This window comes from Arabidopsis thaliana, chromosome 3 (assembly GCF_000001735.4).
Source record: "Arabidopsis thaliana chromosome 3, partial sequence".
In the NCBI taxonomy this organism is placed as follows: Eukaryota; Viridiplantae; Streptophyta; class Magnoliopsida; order Brassicales; family Brassicaceae; genus Arabidopsis; species Arabidopsis thaliana.
Window position 1 is genome coordinate 21,003,679 of NC_003074.8, and position 16,814 is coordinate 21,020,492.

At 36.7% G+C, this 16,814-nt stretch overlaps 5 protein-coding genes and 3 non-coding genes across 20 annotated transcripts; 6 read left to right on the forward strand and 2 right to left on the reverse strand.

Moving 5' to 3' along the window:
* The first annotated feature begins 580 nt into the window (after positions 1-580).
* Positions 581-1,131, forward strand: U2.6. Its single transcript, NR_141694.1, has one exon. It is a non-coding gene; the product is annotated as a U2.6; snRNA (small nuclear RNA).
* Positions 1,132-2,959: 1,828 nt separating this feature from the next.
* On the reverse strand, positions 2,960-4,390 carry SIB1 (sigma factor binding protein 1). Of its 2 annotated transcripts, NM_001339806.1 has the most exons (2): positions 3,931-4,390; positions 3,072-3,839 (listed from the first exon to the last, which is right to left on the reverse strand). In NM_001339806.1, the coding sequence occupies exon 2, from the start codon at positions 3,828-3,830 to the stop codon at positions 3,375-3,377; it is 456 nt and encodes a 151-aa protein (NP_001325423.1). In that variant the 5' UTR covers positions 3,831-3,839; positions 3,931-4,390; the 3' UTR covers positions 3,072-3,374. The 2 variants fall into 2 exon arrangements, with proteins under 2 accessions (NP_191230.1, NP_001325423.1); NM_115530.2 differs by having other exon boundaries at positions 2,960-4,386.
* Positions 4,391-6,953: 2,563 nt separating this feature from the next.
* Positions 6,954-9,911, forward strand: AT3G56720 (pre-mRNA-splicing factor). Of its 7 annotated transcripts, none has more exons than NM_115531.4 (7): positions 6,954-7,566; positions 7,664-7,814; positions 7,993-8,616; positions 8,700-8,783; positions 8,987-9,078; positions 9,168-9,242; positions 9,440-9,844. In NM_115531.4, exons 2-7 carry the CDS (start codon positions 7,676-7,678, stop codon positions 9,584-9,586), a joined length of 1,161 nt encoding a protein of 386 aa, NP_191231.2. In that variant the 5' UTR covers positions 6,954-7,566; positions 7,664-7,675; the 3' UTR covers positions 9,587-9,844. The 7 variants fall into 7 exon arrangements, with proteins under 7 accessions (NP_191231.2, NP_001326861.1, NP_001190107.1 ...); NM_001203178.2 differs by having other exon boundaries at positions 7,330-7,566; positions 9,409-9,911; NM_001203177.2 differs by having other exon boundaries at positions 7,333-7,566; positions 8,697-8,783; positions 9,440-9,833.
* Positions 9,912-10,024: 113 nt separating this feature from the next.
* AT3G56730 (Putative endonuclease or glycosyl hydrolase) lies at positions 10,025-11,479 on the forward strand. Of its 6 annotated transcripts, none has more exons than NM_001339811.1 (4): positions 10,025-10,220; positions 10,334-10,416; positions 10,672-10,869; positions 10,958-11,400. In NM_001339811.1, the coding sequence occupies exons 2-4, from the start codon at positions 10,371-10,373 to the stop codon at positions 11,230-11,232; spliced, it is 519 nt and encodes a 172-aa protein (NP_001325517.1). In that variant the 5' UTR covers positions 10,025-10,220; positions 10,334-10,370; the 3' UTR covers positions 11,233-11,400. The 6 variants fall into 6 exon arrangements, with proteins under 6 accessions (NP_001325517.1, NP_001325516.1, NP_001325519.1 ...); NM_001339812.1 differs by having other exon boundaries at positions 10,036-10,220; positions 10,672-10,830; positions 10,958-11,403; NM_001339813.1 differs by lacking the exon at positions 10,334-10,416 and having other exon boundaries at positions 10,036-10,220; positions 10,958-11,403.
* Positions 11,480-11,692: 213 nt separating this feature from the next.
* Positions 11,693-14,479, forward strand: AT3G56740 (Ubiquitin-associated (UBA) protein). The gene is made up of 8 exons (NM_115533.3): positions 11,693-11,977; positions 12,072-12,172; positions 12,606-12,746; positions 12,945-13,011; positions 13,380-13,531; positions 13,626-13,727; positions 13,824-13,949; positions 14,038-14,479. Exons 1-8 carry the CDS (start codon positions 11,953-11,955, stop codon positions 14,203-14,205), a joined length of 882 nt encoding a protein of 293 aa, NP_191233.1. The 5' UTR covers positions 11,693-11,952; the 3' UTR covers positions 14,206-14,479.
* Positions 11,795-11,989, forward strand: U2.6. The gene has a single exon (NR_141474.1). It is a non-coding gene; the product is annotated as an other RNA (small nuclear RNA).
* AT3G56750 (plant/protein) lies at positions 14,411-16,775 on the reverse strand. The gene is made up of 6 exons (NM_115534.3): positions 16,189-16,775; positions 15,991-16,083; positions 15,667-15,897; positions 15,413-15,515; positions 15,015-15,244; positions 14,411-14,876 (listed from the first exon to the last, which is right to left on the reverse strand). The coding sequence occupies exons 1-6, from the start codon at positions 16,512-16,514 to the stop codon at positions 14,648-14,650; spliced, it is 1,212 nt and encodes a 403-aa protein (NP_191234.1). The 5' UTR covers positions 16,515-16,775; the 3' UTR covers positions 14,411-14,647.
* On the forward strand, positions 16,559-16,756 carry AT3G08705. The gene has a single exon (NR_141475.1).
* Positions 16,776-16,814: the final 39 nt, after the last annotated feature.

Consider the following 16,814-nt stretch of genomic DNA (forward strand, 5'->3'; position numbering starts at 1 on the left):
AGTGTAGCAGAGAAAGTTGAACACATATCCCTGCCACCAATTTCTGCACATGGCAGGAATGTGAAGCAGGAAGCTGAGCAAATAAGTGCAGTGGTAACAAATGCAAGATATGAGCTTCTTAGGGAAGTGTAGACTATGTGACTCATTGGAAGCCAAATGTTTAGGGAACCATCAAATGAAACAAACTAAGTCTATTAACAACAAGATACCTTTCTCCTGGAAATTTTCATGTGTTTCTTAGTTGTTTTTGTCCTCAACATACTAACTTTCTTCTTCTGACATGTTGTTATGTTGGGATTTGAATCTATAATGTCAAATTGAGACCAATAAAGGGATATATAATAAACAGAATCTGAGCACAAATCGATGGAAACACTCAGTACTCTGCAAAAGAGATGGTGAATCTCATTGGAGGAAGAAAGAACACAACCTAAATCTTGGAACTGCACTGAAAACAGAAAATTCCCACCAGGTTTCAAAATAAAACATAAGAACAGCTCAGACTGTTCTAGGAAAGTGCCCGAATTCAAGCATAGTGAACTCAATGGAATCAGAGCAGAAAAAGTCCCTCCGTCTTTGCTTTGAGGATTTTTTCTTAAGTTTCCGTCTCTCTTCTTCTGGGTTTACATAGTTCTGTGATCAATGCCAAATAACGCACAGAGATAATTTCTCTTATTGTTTTGTTGATTAAAGAAGAAATTATGAGTAATAGAAGACTAAAGCCTATTTTCTTAACGTCCCACATCGACAAGTTAGAGAGCGTTGGTCATAAGCTTTGTAATATATAAAGGAAGCTGAGCCAAACGTTCACTTCATACCTTTCTCGGCCTTTTGGCTAAGATCAAGTGTAGTATCTGTTCTTATCAGTTTAATATCTGATATGTGGGCCATCGGCCCACACGATATTAACTCTATTTTTTGAGGGAGAAAGCCCACTAAGATAGCTTGCTATCTGGGCTTTCAAGAGTCGCCTATGCGTTGCACTACTGCACAGGCTTGGCTCAACCCGCCAAATTTATAGTTGAAGTGTTGAACTTTCAAACTTGTTGATAAGGGATAAAATGTGAATACAGAAATTAATTCGGATTCTCAAACAGTTATTAAAGTATTGTGAGATTTGATAAGTAAATCTCTTAGTGAAAAATCTGCAGGTACTAGAAGTTAATGTTTCAGACTGAAGCTACAATAGCATTCAGGTCTGGTTTTCTATCTGCTTGAGTTCTTTTGCAACACCTATCATATGAAGCTTGGTTTCTCCTATTCTGAATCTAACACATCTCAAAACAAGATCAACCAATGTTTTCATTTGCAGTTTTGAATGATCAGAAATGTCGTCATCCGCACTGTTTAACATCGATGGGTCTATCAGTTTAGTTAACAGTCCTCGCCTTAAACACTTTTCAACATAATCACGCAGCATAATCAGGTTATAACTGTCACCATTACCCGGTTCTTGATAGTATTGATGCTTTCATGTCAAAAGACTTAGCATGATGAATCCAACCCTGTAGACGTCAACATTCTCAGTGACAAAACCTATAGAGAAGTCGTATCTGTTTCCGTTTGTTTGGATTAAAAGCAAAGTCAAATTATTATTTTATATTTGAACCTATGGAAAAATCAGAGCAGGGAAATACAGAGTAATCAACTATCATCAAATATTGTACGACCACACAAACTGACAATGAATTTAATCTCCTCACTTATCATTTCAGGCTTTTAGCTATTTCAGATTTGATCCCATGCTTGTCTTCTACAATGTCTCCAACTACTGGAATCAGCTTGCTCGTCATGAAGGCTTCGTAAGAGCTTACATGCGCTTGCTTAAGAAGATTGAACAGATCCGAGCTTATGATCGGTGTGAAAGACAAAAAGAAAGAAGAATGAAAGGAAAAAGTAAGTTCAGATGGAAATGTTTAAAGAAAACCTCATCAGAGAGTCTCTTGTTGGCTGATTCTTGGTCATTGGATTTTATCAAAGAAATATCTTCTCCAATCTCAGGACTTGCCCTCAACAATTTCTCTATCAACACTGCAACAAACAATTTTACAATCCTAAACTCAGTTTACTTGGACCAGAAGAAAACTCTGGTAGAGGGAAGAAAAAAGTGTAATTTGTGTATTTTTGGACGGCTTTTGTGTGATAAGCTTTATAAAACTGATGAATAGAGTTTTGTGAATCATCCTAAGGAGATGAAACAATATTGGTTAATACTCAATACATGATAACCCCCAAATAAATACATTGTTCAATTTGGAGACTTTAGAAGCCAAAGTAACCAAGATTCTCTACACTAAAAAGAATCTCTAATGTCTCGCAAAGAAAAGCAAAATCAATGTTTGCTGGTTTAGATGAGATGAATGCTGTTGTTGGTTGTTGGAGTTTATGGAAACAAACTTTTGTGGCTATAAGTGTTATTTGTACGGACTTTCCCACAACAATTTTTCAATCAACACTGCAACTAACAATTTTGCAATCCGAAATCCGAATATCAGATTACTTTTATAAGAAGAATACTCTGTTTTAGGTTTTTCTTTCTTTCTTACCTTAAGCAAGAAACCCTTTTGCACCGGTAACTAGATAGCTTTTATCAAAGAATATGTTATTTGTGAGAAAGCAATCTTGACAACGTAAAACCATTTTGACAACGAATGTGAGTGTAAGAATTGTACTCGGCCAGTTTTGTATAGTTTTAACATTGTTTTTAGCGAATAAGATTTTTATTCTGAGGATCCGGACTAATTAAGTCTCTGGCTGTCTTCCGTTTTGTATTCATTTGCAAAGTTGTTAATTTTAATGATGGTCCTGAGTGAGATTAAAAGGTAAGTCGAACTTTAAGGTTAAATCTCAACAGAAACAGCTATAACTTTATACCAAAGTGGAATTACGATGAGAACTCGATAACCTGACACTTTTTTTTTGTTTCATATCTAATCAAGTTTTTTTTTTTTTTTTTGTTAAAACATGTTTTCAAGTTCTATATGTTGTCAACATTCTAATATCAATTTGTTTTTAGTACTATGGGGATTTTTTGGTCTAAATCAAACAGCAGTAACGGGTACATTGGGTATATGAAAATACTCAATATGAACTTGAAGGCTTATTAATCGCTAACTTTAGATTATCACATGTTTCTTGATTAAATAGAAAATATGTTCATACATTACCGAAGTTTTGATGTAAGAAAAAACAAACAAACAAATTTAAGAAAAAAAAACTGTTTACAAAACAACTTACTCATATACTAATTCGCATCCCAAACCCTATAGTAATTAACATATCCATGTATCAATTTGGGGGTTAAATTTATGTATCGATATCATAATGATATATATCTACTAGATGAAACCCCTAATAAAAACTCTGAAAGATTATCACATAGAATCGATGCTTCCAAAGTCATTGACATTGTAAAACCCATTAGAGAAAAACCCAGAAAAACCTGCCGACATCTGATCAGGTAAAAACATGTCTTCCGCATTCAACGGCTCATAACAATCACTGTCTCTCTCACCGAACGGCTCCTGATGAAGAACACGTGGCGCAAGATTCTCCGCCGGTGGAGAAAGGTTGTGGTCGTCGGAGGAAGGGGAATAGATGGGCTCCGGTTGAAGATCGACGGCGTCTTGGCCTGTGAGTTCTTGAACGAGCTCTCTGAACTTAGAAGCACAAGTTTGAACTCTCATGGGGTTTGAGATGTAACGAACTTTGATGGGTTTATTCGTCGAAGTCGTCTTCTTCTTTTGCTTTGGTGATTTTCTTGAAACCGGAGATGGTTTTTTCTTGTCTAAGCTTGTCGTGGTGAGAAAAGTCGACGATGATGACTCCATGTTCGGTTCCTGTAAGAGAATTCAGATGTTTATATGTGTGTTTTGATTTATTTTCTTAACCAAATCTCTAGCTTCGACGATTATATATATAATGTTTTACTTTTTCATATGTTTGGAAGGTGAGAGGAAATTAATGGGAAGGAGAGGTTGCGGATAAAAGGGAACAAACGTATTGAATGACGGCGCGTGTAGCTCACATGTCTTCCGATAGGTGGGATGATTCGAAATATCTAACTTTTGAAGATTAGAGCGTAAATCTCACTCGCGGGAACAGTCGCGTGGTGGGGAAAGGGAAGAATAGAGATAGGTTAAGTGGTGATCAAGGCGAGCCGGCGGCTGCTCTCTCATCTCATGGAGCTATCGTTGAAGCTCCTCCACGTGAATGCAACTCTCATCCAAATTACGACGTCTTACATGACATCACCATAACCCTTACGAGGTGACGTCACTCAACCGGTCACTGAAGTATAACATGTCAATTCGTTTTTTTTTTTAACATCAAAATTTGAACTGGTAAGTGATTTTAAGATACATTCACTTCAAATTGTAAAGTTACCGACGTTGTGTTTCTATTTCCTGCATGTTAGTTAGTTTGGTCTTTACTATTCAAACAGATTCGAGAATAGGTGACATAAAAGACATTTTCCTTACATTAGAGAATAGGTGACATAAAAGACATTTTCCTTACATTAGTTTTACAGATACAAGTTATGTAGTACGATATTTTTATGTGTTTATAGGACATGGTTAGGTCCTTGTTCCCTCAAGAGTACTCGACGAAGTTTATTATTGTTTCATGCGGAATTTGATTCCTTGCTATAGACAATGGAATACATGATCTATATTGACGATACTTCTGGCGCTTTTGCTTCCGACTGTTCAGATCTGATTTTTATCATTGACAATCAAGAAGATTGGCCGACATTCGCAGCGGAATTGGCATCCTATCGCTCCTTAGTTTGTTTTTTCCTTCTTTTCGTATTAGATTTCTTCTTCGTAGTTCTAATACTCGAGCAGATTGTTTAGCTAAGAAAGTTCGGACTCGTAATAGCTTTTTCTCCCATGCAAACACATCGGTTCTTGAATGGCTCTCTCTAGCGGAGAGTGTCTTTCCGATAACTAATATAATTGATGTTAGATGAAAAAAAAAAAGGTTGTGTAACTTGTGTTTATGAATTGATTTCACTTTCACGTGACCAAAGTAAAACTATTACTTGAAAATTACTAACTGAAATGGAATTCATGTCTATGTTTTCTAAAAGACACAAAAAAAATGTCTATGTTTTTTTTCTATTTACTGATAATAATGCTATACAACACTAATAAGAGGTATTGATTATTATTATTATTAGACGTTTTAAACTTTTTGACGTTTAACTATGGCAAAAAAACACAGTAGAACCCATAAATATATTTATCAACATACATTAGTGTCGAGTACAATAATTAAAAATAAAATAAAGCGAATATTAATTATGGTAAGGATTAAGAAACGAATGGGAGGTGAGGGGTCCACGTGTGCAAGTGGGAAGAAAGCAGCAGTGTGGTCTCACTATCACTCTCCTAATAAAAAAAAAATGCAAAAAACAAGTCTTCATTAAAATGTAGGGTCTTTGATCTCCAAATATTAGTGATTAATGCTTAATTAACGTCTGATTTACGGCGGATTTATAAATGATAAGAGAAAACAAAGCGTTGATCATATGATTTAATGTTTTAAAAAGTCAAAATACCAATTTTATTTTTACGACATGAGAAAAAAAGTGTTATCAAAAAGCTAATTAGTCGGCTTACAAGAAGATATGATAATCAACGATTAAAAGCATCTTTTGATCGAAGAAGATCTTCAAAAGTCAAGTCACGTGTATACGTAGACGTAGACCCTCGCTCTTTCCACTTCTCCTGACCAATTCATCAATTTTCACTTTTGTCTCTTTGTCGAATAATTATTTTTTCAGAGTATTACCAAAACAAATCTTATCCCCCATATATTTTCTCTTACCATTATATTACATGTTTCAACTTTAAATTTTGAAATTATTATTTTATTTCAAAAAATATTGATTTTATGAAAGTAGATATTTTGAGATGCTTCTAATTACATAACCTATACAATTTAAAATAATTATTCTTATTTCAAAAATATTGATTTTAAGATTTTTTTAAAAAAACATATATTTTCAGATGCTTCTAAATACATTGGACCAACTTTAACTTTTTCATATTTTTATTTTGGTAAAGACCAACTTTTTGATATATCACTCAAGAATTTCTGCTGTATTGGACTAATCTTTCTGAAGTTTGAGATGCATCATTTTAGTTGCAGGAGACTCAAACTCGAATCCTTTTCATTCTTCTCGTATAGCTGGTACTTTCTTATATTTTTGTAAGAAAAAAAAAAAAGATAAGACAAATTTAAGTGTAAATAAAAGTTGCAATAAAATAAACAAATATTATACGTGTTAGAATCAGGATGATCAGTAAGCACGTGGGTTGACTTCAAAGTAAACGGATTCAAACGACTTTTTCTTCCTTGTAGAAAAAAGAGGTTTTATTTTTTAACTTCTTTTTTGCCATGTAATTCGTGTATATCAAGACAAAATGTTACTAGAAACTAATGTCCACATTCAACGTACGTAGAAATGCAAATATTTCTAGAAATAATTAGACAGTTGCAGAAACTTTTAGAACAAAGTTGATTTTTTAAGAAGTAACATCGTACTTGTATATTATCAAAAATCATAATATCGTATATTAATATATACGCGATGATTGTGACGAATGGAAAATCTAGAGCTGTTGATACGGGCTCATTCTTACATATCTTTATCATTGGAAAAATAGCCAAAAAGAAAACCCATGTCAAGTAAGTTCTACGTCGAACCTGTATATATTCTTCTATACGTCTTGAGAGTTATATTAAGTTCTTTTTATAAATAAGAAAATTCGCATAACTCCTTAAATTTCAATTTTATTATAAAAGAATATGGTCCACCAAAAAATTCAAATCACATTTTATAGTTTTCTCAGATTTCTTTGGCAATTAGATAGGAGAGACGCCAATGGTAGACGGACAAATGCGTTATGAAGATGTGACAATTTATCGATGAAAGCATTATCATGTTTTAACCAAAAAAAAAAAAAAGAGGTATCATGTTGGGCCAATGCAAGCATGTCGAGTATCAAAAACCTATGAAAGAGTCAAAATTCTGGGTCCAACTTTGATGTTAAAATTCATGTTCGTTTTGATATCTGTAACTGTTATTATCAGTCCACAATATCAATTGCACTTCAATATATTTTTTCCTAAAATTGTTTTGGTGATTATGAGATGAGATTTCTCCTAAAATTGAAGACCGTAGTTTGAATATTTTTTCACTACGACTTTTAATCCTATAAAAAAAATAAAAAAAATTATGATTCGATCATCAAAATCGTGTCACATACTTTAGTCTCGAGAAGTCAGCCCATTATACAACTAAATGGGCTTTCTAGGTCCATTAAGTCTCACTGCTTCCCCAAATCTGAGAAAAATATCTTCCTTGGAACCCTAACTTTATTTCCCCAGGATAGAGATAGGGACAGAGATAAACTACACTGACAATAAATCGAAGATTGTCAAATGTGTCGGAATCCTTGATCAACACACGAATTTTCTCGATTATCGATTCGATCTTCTAATCTTGCAATTTTGCTGGAAAGTTATCTTCGTGTCTCAAAACTCCACCAGTGATCGGTGAGCAAACATCATTTCAATTCTGGTTCCCTTCATATCTATGTTGCTCAATTGATACGATTATAAAACAGTTTGTGTTGATTTCATTTTTTTTCAGGTATCAAGCTCCATGGACACCGAACTGAATTCTCCTCCGCATGATGATGGTGGTGATACCACTACCGCTTTTCGAAAGCCTTCCAATGACGGGACTAGCAGAAAATATCGCCGTCGAGCTTTAGCTGACGATGGCTCATCTTCATCTGATGGTTAGTCTCATATCTCGAAATTTTCATTAGCTTAATTATTATATAGACTGTAACATTAGCTTAGTTGATTGGTTATAGCATTTTAAGTGATGGGTCTTAAGACCTGTTGGTTATATAGCATCTCCTCTTTTAGTTGTAGCCATAGCTTAAATTAGAACTGTTGGTTCTTGTTTTGTAGGAAGTCCTGAACGTAATCAGAGCCCTAATCCAAAGCATTCTAGGAAAGATTCTGAACCAGTTCATGTGAGGAAAGAGGATAGATGGGAATCTGATCGCAGTCGTTATGGTAGAGGAGGTGTTGATTCACATAGACATGATAGGTACTCTAGGGATGATAATTACGGATATAAGCGTGATGAGTATAACAGACATGGGAGGGATGCGCGTTCTACTAGCCGTGATTCAAGAGGTGGCAGACATTCTGACCGTAGAAGAGTGGAGACTGAATATAGCAGGTTAAGAAATGACTCAGACAGAAGTTCCCATGATAAGTATAGCAACTCTGGACATAGAGTCAAAAGTAACGAGAAAGGTGAAGATTTGTCATCTGGTAGGAGACACTCAGACTCAAGAGTGGAGGATAATGAGAAAAGAGGTTCTCGCTGGGGTTTTGGTGACCGTCATTCCCGTGTTGAAAGAAAGGAACATGAGGACCCTGAGATTAGCAAGGAGAAGGAGGTTCATGTCAAATCTTCAAGAGACCGTTCTGATGGGAAATGTTTGGCTACAGAGGATCGAGATACTCATTCTAAGAAACTGAAGGGTTTCATATCAGACAAGTTTACTACTGGCAATACTAATGGTAAGACTTTTGTTCTGTTCTTTACAAATGTTTTCTTTCTGTGTTATGTAGATCCTTGCTCTAAGTTATAGATGCTGCAGCAGAAGAGAAACAGACATCAATCTTAAAGCCTTCCCCCGGTGATGTTGATGCTGCAAAAGTTGCAGCTATGCAGGCTGCTGAATTAGGTAATACTGTTTTGATGCTATTCTAAATTGACTTGTCCTTGTTTTTGTATACTTATGATCTTGCCATCTGAAGATAGTTAATTGAAAGTCATGCTTTATCTAGATAATATTGGTTCTATTGTAAATGCTTACAGAAAAGCCTACTCATGTCTGCCTTTTACCTAGTTCTTACCTTAACTGTTGTTTTGCTTCGATGAATCCAGTGAATAAAAACCTTGTTGGAACGGGTTACCTGACAACAGATCAAAAGAAGAAGTTATTGTGGGGAAAAAAGAAAAGCACGGCTTCAGAAGAGGTAATTCAACTGTTCGTGGATATGTAATATAAACCTTAAACTCAGAGTTTTTTAGTGATTCTTCTTTTGCTTATAATCCTCTGAAACAGTCTGCTCATCGTTGGGATAATGCGAGTGCGCTAATTGGTGACCCTGAACGGCAAGAAAAGTTCAACAAACTTATGGTAAATCTCATCCTTCCTTCTCTACGTACATGTTTTGCTTCTATTGATTGTTTTCCTACCTCTGTGACCATCATAATGTAGGGCATGATTCCAAAATTTTGCAAACTCTCACTTAGAATTTTGCATAGAGTTGGTTGTGTATAAAGTAATACTAACACATTTTCAGAGTCTGAGGTTGCGTTGGTGCATCATTGTAGGGTGTGAAAGCGAAGGTAGTAAACCAAGAGCAAAACCTGGGCGAAGTCGAGGCCGAGAAGCAGAAAGAGTTGCAGATGGATCTAGAGAAGCAGTACACAGCAGGGTTAAGGAGGAGAGATGGACGAACAGTAGGGTTAGGTCTTTGAACCTCTTTGGTAAATTGTTCGCATACTCTTGTCTCCTTCTAAGCAATCTTTTAGCATCTTCTTTTTGTACTCTACTACTCTTGCTAAATCCCTTTATTTCAGTTACCTCAATGTGTGTAAGAATTAAGTGCAGTAACCATGTTTTGAGACCACCCTAGTTTGGTTTTTGATTCCGACCTGAAGAGAGAGACGTAGAATTGTTGTCGAATGAAATAGAATTCGTGGACTCTAAAGTGTTAAACTTATTAAGCTAAGCAAGATAAATTCAAAATGTGTCTTAAAGGATGAGGGTGGTCAAAGGTTCTACTAAAGAGCGGCGAGGATCTTCTCAATCTCTTCTTTTTTTTTTGAAATGGGCCATAAAGCCCATAAGTAAAGAAGGTGGTCCATCAATTAGTAACCTTGAGATTCGACATTCAAATTCTAAAAACGGTAGTGATATGAGTATTTTCAAAGCTGTCACAATTTGTGTTTACGTCTTTTTGTTTTTTTATCCTACATAAGTAAACTTTCTATTCATTATGAACATCCGAAACGAAACACTTTTTCAGGATCCATCATAACCCCTACATGTTGCATACTTGCATATGGTTCCAATAAAACCCTAATATATCCTCCTATACTTTTCCCGCAGGTTAGTTCTTCTTATTTCACAATCAATATCTTTTGCCTTTTTGGTTATCTGCCCTGGTTATATAATTCGTTCAACAAATTAATACGTTTTTTTTTTTTATATAAAACCAATAGCTTTGTAACCACCCCTCTCGATCAATCCGTCAAAACCATGTATAAGTCTAACTTCGCCGTCCATAGTAGGTCTGGCTTTGCTGGTAAGATCTCTCTTGAAGCGTTAGAGATCTGTTTGTTGTTTTGCCTCTTTCCATAACTGTCTATATCTAGATTTGATGCTTTTACCTCTGCCCTTTTGTGGGATTTGAAACGGATGAATTCTGCAATTGAAAAAATCCCATGTAGATCTGTTCCAGTTCAGCTTACTGATCTGTTTTTAGTAAAGCAATCAATTGTATTATTCGAGTTTTCAGTTTAGTAAAGTAAACTTAGTATGCGTTTTCCGTTTTGTACAGGTGGGAAAACATTCGTCTTATGGGACGTCGAGGTTTGCCCTATCCCTGATGGTCTTGGTCCTCATGATGTTTTCAGTAACATAAAACGTGTCCTTATGGATAATGGTTATCGTGGTGATGTCTCAACTACACCTTATACCGATTTGACAAAATCAAATGGTGAGTTTAATGGTATTCCTGTCCGTCACCTATCCGCAGGTGAATTCCTTACCCTTTCAATTAAACTCTCATTCTCCTTTAAACTTGTATGTCTTGTATCTTGATATGTTCTCATATATGTTTTCAGGAGATAGAGATGCGAGACTTGAGGTGTATATGATAGACTTATATTCTTGTGTTGTGAAGGAAGATGGACCATTAAATTTGATGCTATTTGTCGGCGACATCTCATCACGCAGCAAGGACTTCTTCAGGGTTTTTCGTTTGTTGCAATCTAGCTCATCAGACTCATCAGTACCGCTATCTTTAACCCAAGATGGGATTTGCAAGGCCCTGACATTTGGAGAAGAGGTTATCATCAGGGAATGTGGGGAGCGTCGGAAGGTTCCAAATTCTGACTAGCTTTGTCTCCTCAAGCTTCTTCTTTCTGGACAAGTATGTTTGTATTGCTTTTTTTGCAAGGCTGTGTTGTCTTTTGAATTTCTTTGCATAAAACTAATAAATGTCTTCTTTCATCTTTCTTTTGTTCCTTCATGAACAAATAATACATCTCTCCCGTTTCAATCAAAACCGTTTATTTTTTTACGTACAGTCTGTTGAATTTAAAAGCTGTACATGTTTCAAAGTTCCAATTTCTATTACACCCGATTCTGTCACACATCTGCAGCTCACTGGTCATATAAAATAATTAATGAGTTAGGTCAATTTTGTGCACGATTTAGATGGAGACGAAGATAGGGAAAAAAATAACAGTAGGAAAATATAGGCCCATCTATTCTCCACCGTAAATAAAGATTAATTATTTCTCTCATTACTTACTACAAAACGCAATTAATTTGTGCTATAAGAAATCTTCTGGACTATTCTCTCTTGCCTATTGCAACAATAATGATATGTTTTATGTTGCACAAAAAAATTAAAGATGTAATGATTTTTTATACAGTACTATTTCGTAATTGATGTTTGATTTCGAAGCAAAAAATTCTTGGAAACTTCCTTCTCATCAGAAAGAAGAAGATAAAAAGGTTGGTTGTTGTTGCATCGATCTCCAAATCCAGATTGATTCGTCACGAAATCTGCTCACCGGTTGTTTCGTCGCCGTCCTCTGTTCACCCAACGAAGATGAACGGCGGTCCCTCCGGTTTCCGTACGTATCGTCTTCCTCTCTAACGCTTGATCAGTTTCTTCTCTGCTCCTGATTTAAATGTCGATTTCTGAGTGATGAATTGTTGACTTTGCAGATAATGCTCCGGTAACGAAAGCCTTCGTTATTACGAGCGCTCTTTTCACTGTCTTCTTCGGGATCCAAGGTCGTTCTTCTAAGCTCGGTTTGTCTTACCAGGTATTTCGCATTTGGTGTAGATTTCTGGGGATTTACTTTGGAAATTGCTGTATGAACCTAGAATTTGTTCGATTTTGATCTATTAGAACAATATGCAGTACTTAGTGTGCTGTTGCCTTACTGTTTTGAACAAACGTTGTTGGCACTCGGAATGATTCTCGTTTCGCTAATTATCATCATTTATGAGCTTCAACTTCGATTTTAGTCAGTCGTGTGATGCTGAATATTACATGATTTGATAAGGAGGGTTTAGACTCACTTGTCGAGTGTTAAGTAGTTCGATGGCTTGCATGTAATTATCTGTTTCTGTTACCTGAAAGATGTTTGATTCTAGCATCCTAGTTTATGATTCTAAGTTATTTCTACTTGTTATGTAAATCTGATATCTCATAATACTATTTCTCTATTTAATCTTCTTCCAAACACGCTGCAGGACATTTTTGAGAAATTTCGGATATGGAAGTTAATCATGTCCACTTTTGCCTTCTCCTCCACACCAGAATTGATGTTCGGATTGTATTTGCTATACTACTTCCGAGTTTTTGAGAGACAGATTGGCTCAAATAAGTACTCGGTAACTGATGCTTGTAGCTCGACTCTCTTTGCTTCTTAGATATATTCTCATGTGTTTTATGTTTTTCTTGTTCACTTGGAAAACTGGTTTCTAGAAAGGTTTACTGGTGATGATTCTTTTTTTCGTTTTTTATATTTAAATTTCACTATTTTCTTTTACTTACAAAAGTTAAATCAAAGGGTGTTGTTCCTGCTGCAGGTTTTTATCTTGTTCTCAGGGACTGTATCTCTATTACTCGAGGTCATTTTGTTATCACTGCTTAAAGGTATCCATCATTCTATTTCAAGACAACCTCTTTAAAGCCTTTGATTTGGCTTATAAGTAGGATTTGCGTGGTGGTTGTTGGTTCACTTAAATTTGCTTCATTACCACTCCTACAAAAACTATGGAAAAAAATGCAAAAGGAAGGATTGTGGTTCTCTGATTATGATGTGGGAGCTGATGAGTTATGATTACATTACTGCGATGGTCTTAATTGGTTTCAGTATCCCTCCTATCTTTCTTTTTGTTCTAATATTCATGAAGATCTCTTACAAGATATTGTCCTGGTCATGAATTCGATTATGTGTTTCAGTTCATTGGTCTTTATTGTATATATTTATTGCAACTATATGTTGTTTGTTTGTTTCTCAGATACCACAGCAAACTTACTAACCTCTGGACCATACGGCCTGATATTTGCTTCGTTTATACCCTTCTACTTGGACATTCCTGTTTCAACGAGGTTTCGCGTATTTGGTGTCAACTTCTCTGATAAGTCATTCATATATCTCGCAGGAGTGCAGGTAATTAAAACCATAGGTGTTTGTATGATCATTGTTGTTCGAGTAGTGAATTCTTAGTATTGATAATCTTCTTTTTTTTCTTTTTTTTTTGCAGCTTCTACTATCTTCTTGGAAAAGATCCATCTTTCCTGGAATTTGCGGCATAATTGCGGGTTCCTTGTATCGTTTGAACATCCTTGGCATCCGCAAGGCAAAGGTTATCCACATCATTATTTATCTCTCTGTCAACTTGTTGGCTCCTTAGTTTTCAATGTCACTAGAGTAACACTAAATTTGTCTGACCACATCACAGTTCCCTGAGTTTGTGGCTTCGTTCTTCTCGCGGCTTTCTTTTCCCTCTTTCGGTAACTCTCCTCCTCCAGCACCAAGCAGGAACATCGTTGGGACTATATCACCTAACACAGGGCGTCGAGCAGAGGTGAGTCATCCTTTTATTTTCTCAGTAACATCCGGTTTGCCTTTTTGCCAAACTCTTAGTGTCATCTAAAACGTTTCTTCGTTTACAGAGATCTCAGCCAGCTCCGTTGCCCTCAAGTGTGGAGCCATCTGAGGAAGCCATAACTACATTGGTATCAATGGGATTCGACAGAAACGCAGCGAGACAGGCGCTTGTGCACGCCAGGAATGATGTCAACGCCGCCACAAACATCCTTCTCGAAGCACAGTCCCACTAACTTAAAAAAGGTTTTACTCTGAATGGGAAGAGGCAGAAACATTGTTAATTCCAGCTGATGTTTTCTTCTGCTGCTATTGGACCGACTTTTGGAGCCAACATGATCACACCATGTATGATCCGGCCAAAGATCTGACCAAACTTCTCTCTTTATGTTCTTAGTTTAGGAAAAATTGTGTAGGTTATGTAGTACAGATTTGCGAGTTAAGGGAAACGCTCAGAAGCTTACATATTTGAAACTTCAAAAACTTCAAAAAACACAGATTTTACTACATCTGTTCTTACAAAACCCATTTACACAAGAGCCCTCTGGAAAGCCAATGAAAAACCTCTAAACTCTGCAACTCTGTTCTTGTTTTTACATACACTGATTTAGCATTTGACTACAAGAACGTGGGAAATCATAAGACTAAATTATGAGACCTTGTAAAGACGCACAAACTTTAGCTTGCTTCTTCTCTTCTTTCATCCATGGTGTATACTGGTATTTCCCAGTTCTTATTCTTCTTAGGATCATCAGTTAAGGTGAGATCTGTTTCGTACTCTTTGAATGTTTTGAAGTATGTTTTGGCTCCCATCATTACCAGTCTCTCCATCATGAATAACTGGTAATTATTCTCGATTATAGGATCCAGAATCTCGCTAAAGTTCGATGAGTAAGCCAGTTTGTACCTGCAGTATAAGCAAATCCGAAAACATTTCACAACAAGTCTATGTATATGTATAAGCTTGCACACCTAAATATGTAACCGAAACATCTAAAACTGATTCGACTAAGACTTTCCGAGGACCTGATCAAGATTAACTTACCTGACCGCGAGAGGAGAGAAAAAACCAGGCTTCCTCTCATTAGAACCAATAAAAAGAGTCCTTCCTCTTGGGATCCGCTTCTCTATCCTGCGAAGGATAAACTCAGGGCGCGTATCTCTGTCTAGATGAGGAAACTGAATCCTTTCAACTCCAAATCTGTCTTTTCTGGTTTTCAGTTTGTCCCCACGACGAACGTGGATGGCATCATAATCACCAAGTTGTGCTTTTATCTATAACCACACCAAAACGTATTCAAGCTTAAAGGCTTCACTCAAGATGCAGAGTAAACATCAATTGGTCACTAAGCTTATTTTGCAAGAGATTTTTCACAAAAAGCCATCAATATCAATATCTTGCAGGATATGTATATTGGTTGAAGGAAGCATTTTCCATGATACCTTTTCTGCGGCGTTTCTCAATTTTGCAGCTGCCATATTAGGGAGAAATGAATAAGGAAGCATGACAGCGCTACGATTGCTTCTATCTTTGCACTCAACGAACCTACATCAATATTGCCAACAATCACAAATGAGTTAAAACGGATTATAATTAAGTTAAGTTACACAGAATTTCATCAGCTTGATCATGATCTGATCTCAAAGATTCAATTGTGCCTAAGAAACCCAACGAAAAGAATAAAAGAAGTGATTACCATGCAAGAGGACTTGCGGTTCGGTTAATGATCAAGAGATTTGAGTAGTGACTCTCTTTAAGCCTATGCCGAGTGACTCCACTAACATGTGCAATCCCTCTTTCTCCCAACTTCATACTTGTGGATAGAACAATATGCCATGTCTTAGAGTCATCTAATATCACCGGTATCTTCTCAGATATGAGGTCAATGTCATACAATGAGTCCATTGCACAAGAGCTCCCAAGCCAACTAAGACATCCAAAAGCAACCCTTGTGTTAAGAGATTGACACTAAACATTCCCCCCAAGGTTGCAAACAAGTCAAGCGGATAACAGAACTCACCCTTCCTCTGTAGTTTTGTTATCAGATCGATTGAGTATACCTTTCTTATTATGTATTGGATTTATGCACATTCCAGAAGGCATTACAAAGGTCCTGCAACAAGAACATTGTTATGAAACTGATCATGTCAATTTGCCAATTTCATAGCGAAAGGTTCCATTTTGTCTTGTACAAAGCTCAGAGAGGAAATTCAGTTACCTGTTAAGAAACATGGCTTCTTCAAGTGCACACCTGAGGCTAGATTCTTGGTGACCCAAGCCAGCACAGGTCTCGCAGTTTTTGCCAGGACAATCGATTCTGTTTCCCCAATACAAGTACTTCTCCGACAACGAATGCTGTCTCTTACCACGAGGAGACCACACGAAATAGTCGATTAGGGTTTGTTGATAAGGCAATCCCAATTTGCCGGTGGAGATCACCGAAGAGAAGAGGAGGAGGAATGAGAACACAACTATACAGAACAGAACAAGACGCTGAGATCCAGAAGTGGGTTTGGTCCTTTGAGCTTTGCTCATTGTCGCCATTAGAGTGTTTCAAGACTGAACAATGTGAGCGAGGAAGAAGAAGAAGAAGAAGAAGAAGAAGAAGAAGAGTCCTCCTCGACGGTTACACACAGAAGATCCGATCTGAAGAACGGTCACGTGAGGTTCATCTCCGGCGGCTGTCAGAAGTGACGTGGCGGATCCCAAGCTGATCCAGAGATAGCTCAGATTCAGATAATGCTTCTCGGCTTGAGAACTTTGGCTGCCATCCAAAGACACACTCGAGCTCGACACGTAAAGTTTGCCGCACAACGCCTAAGCAAACCGGTTTAATTAAACCGA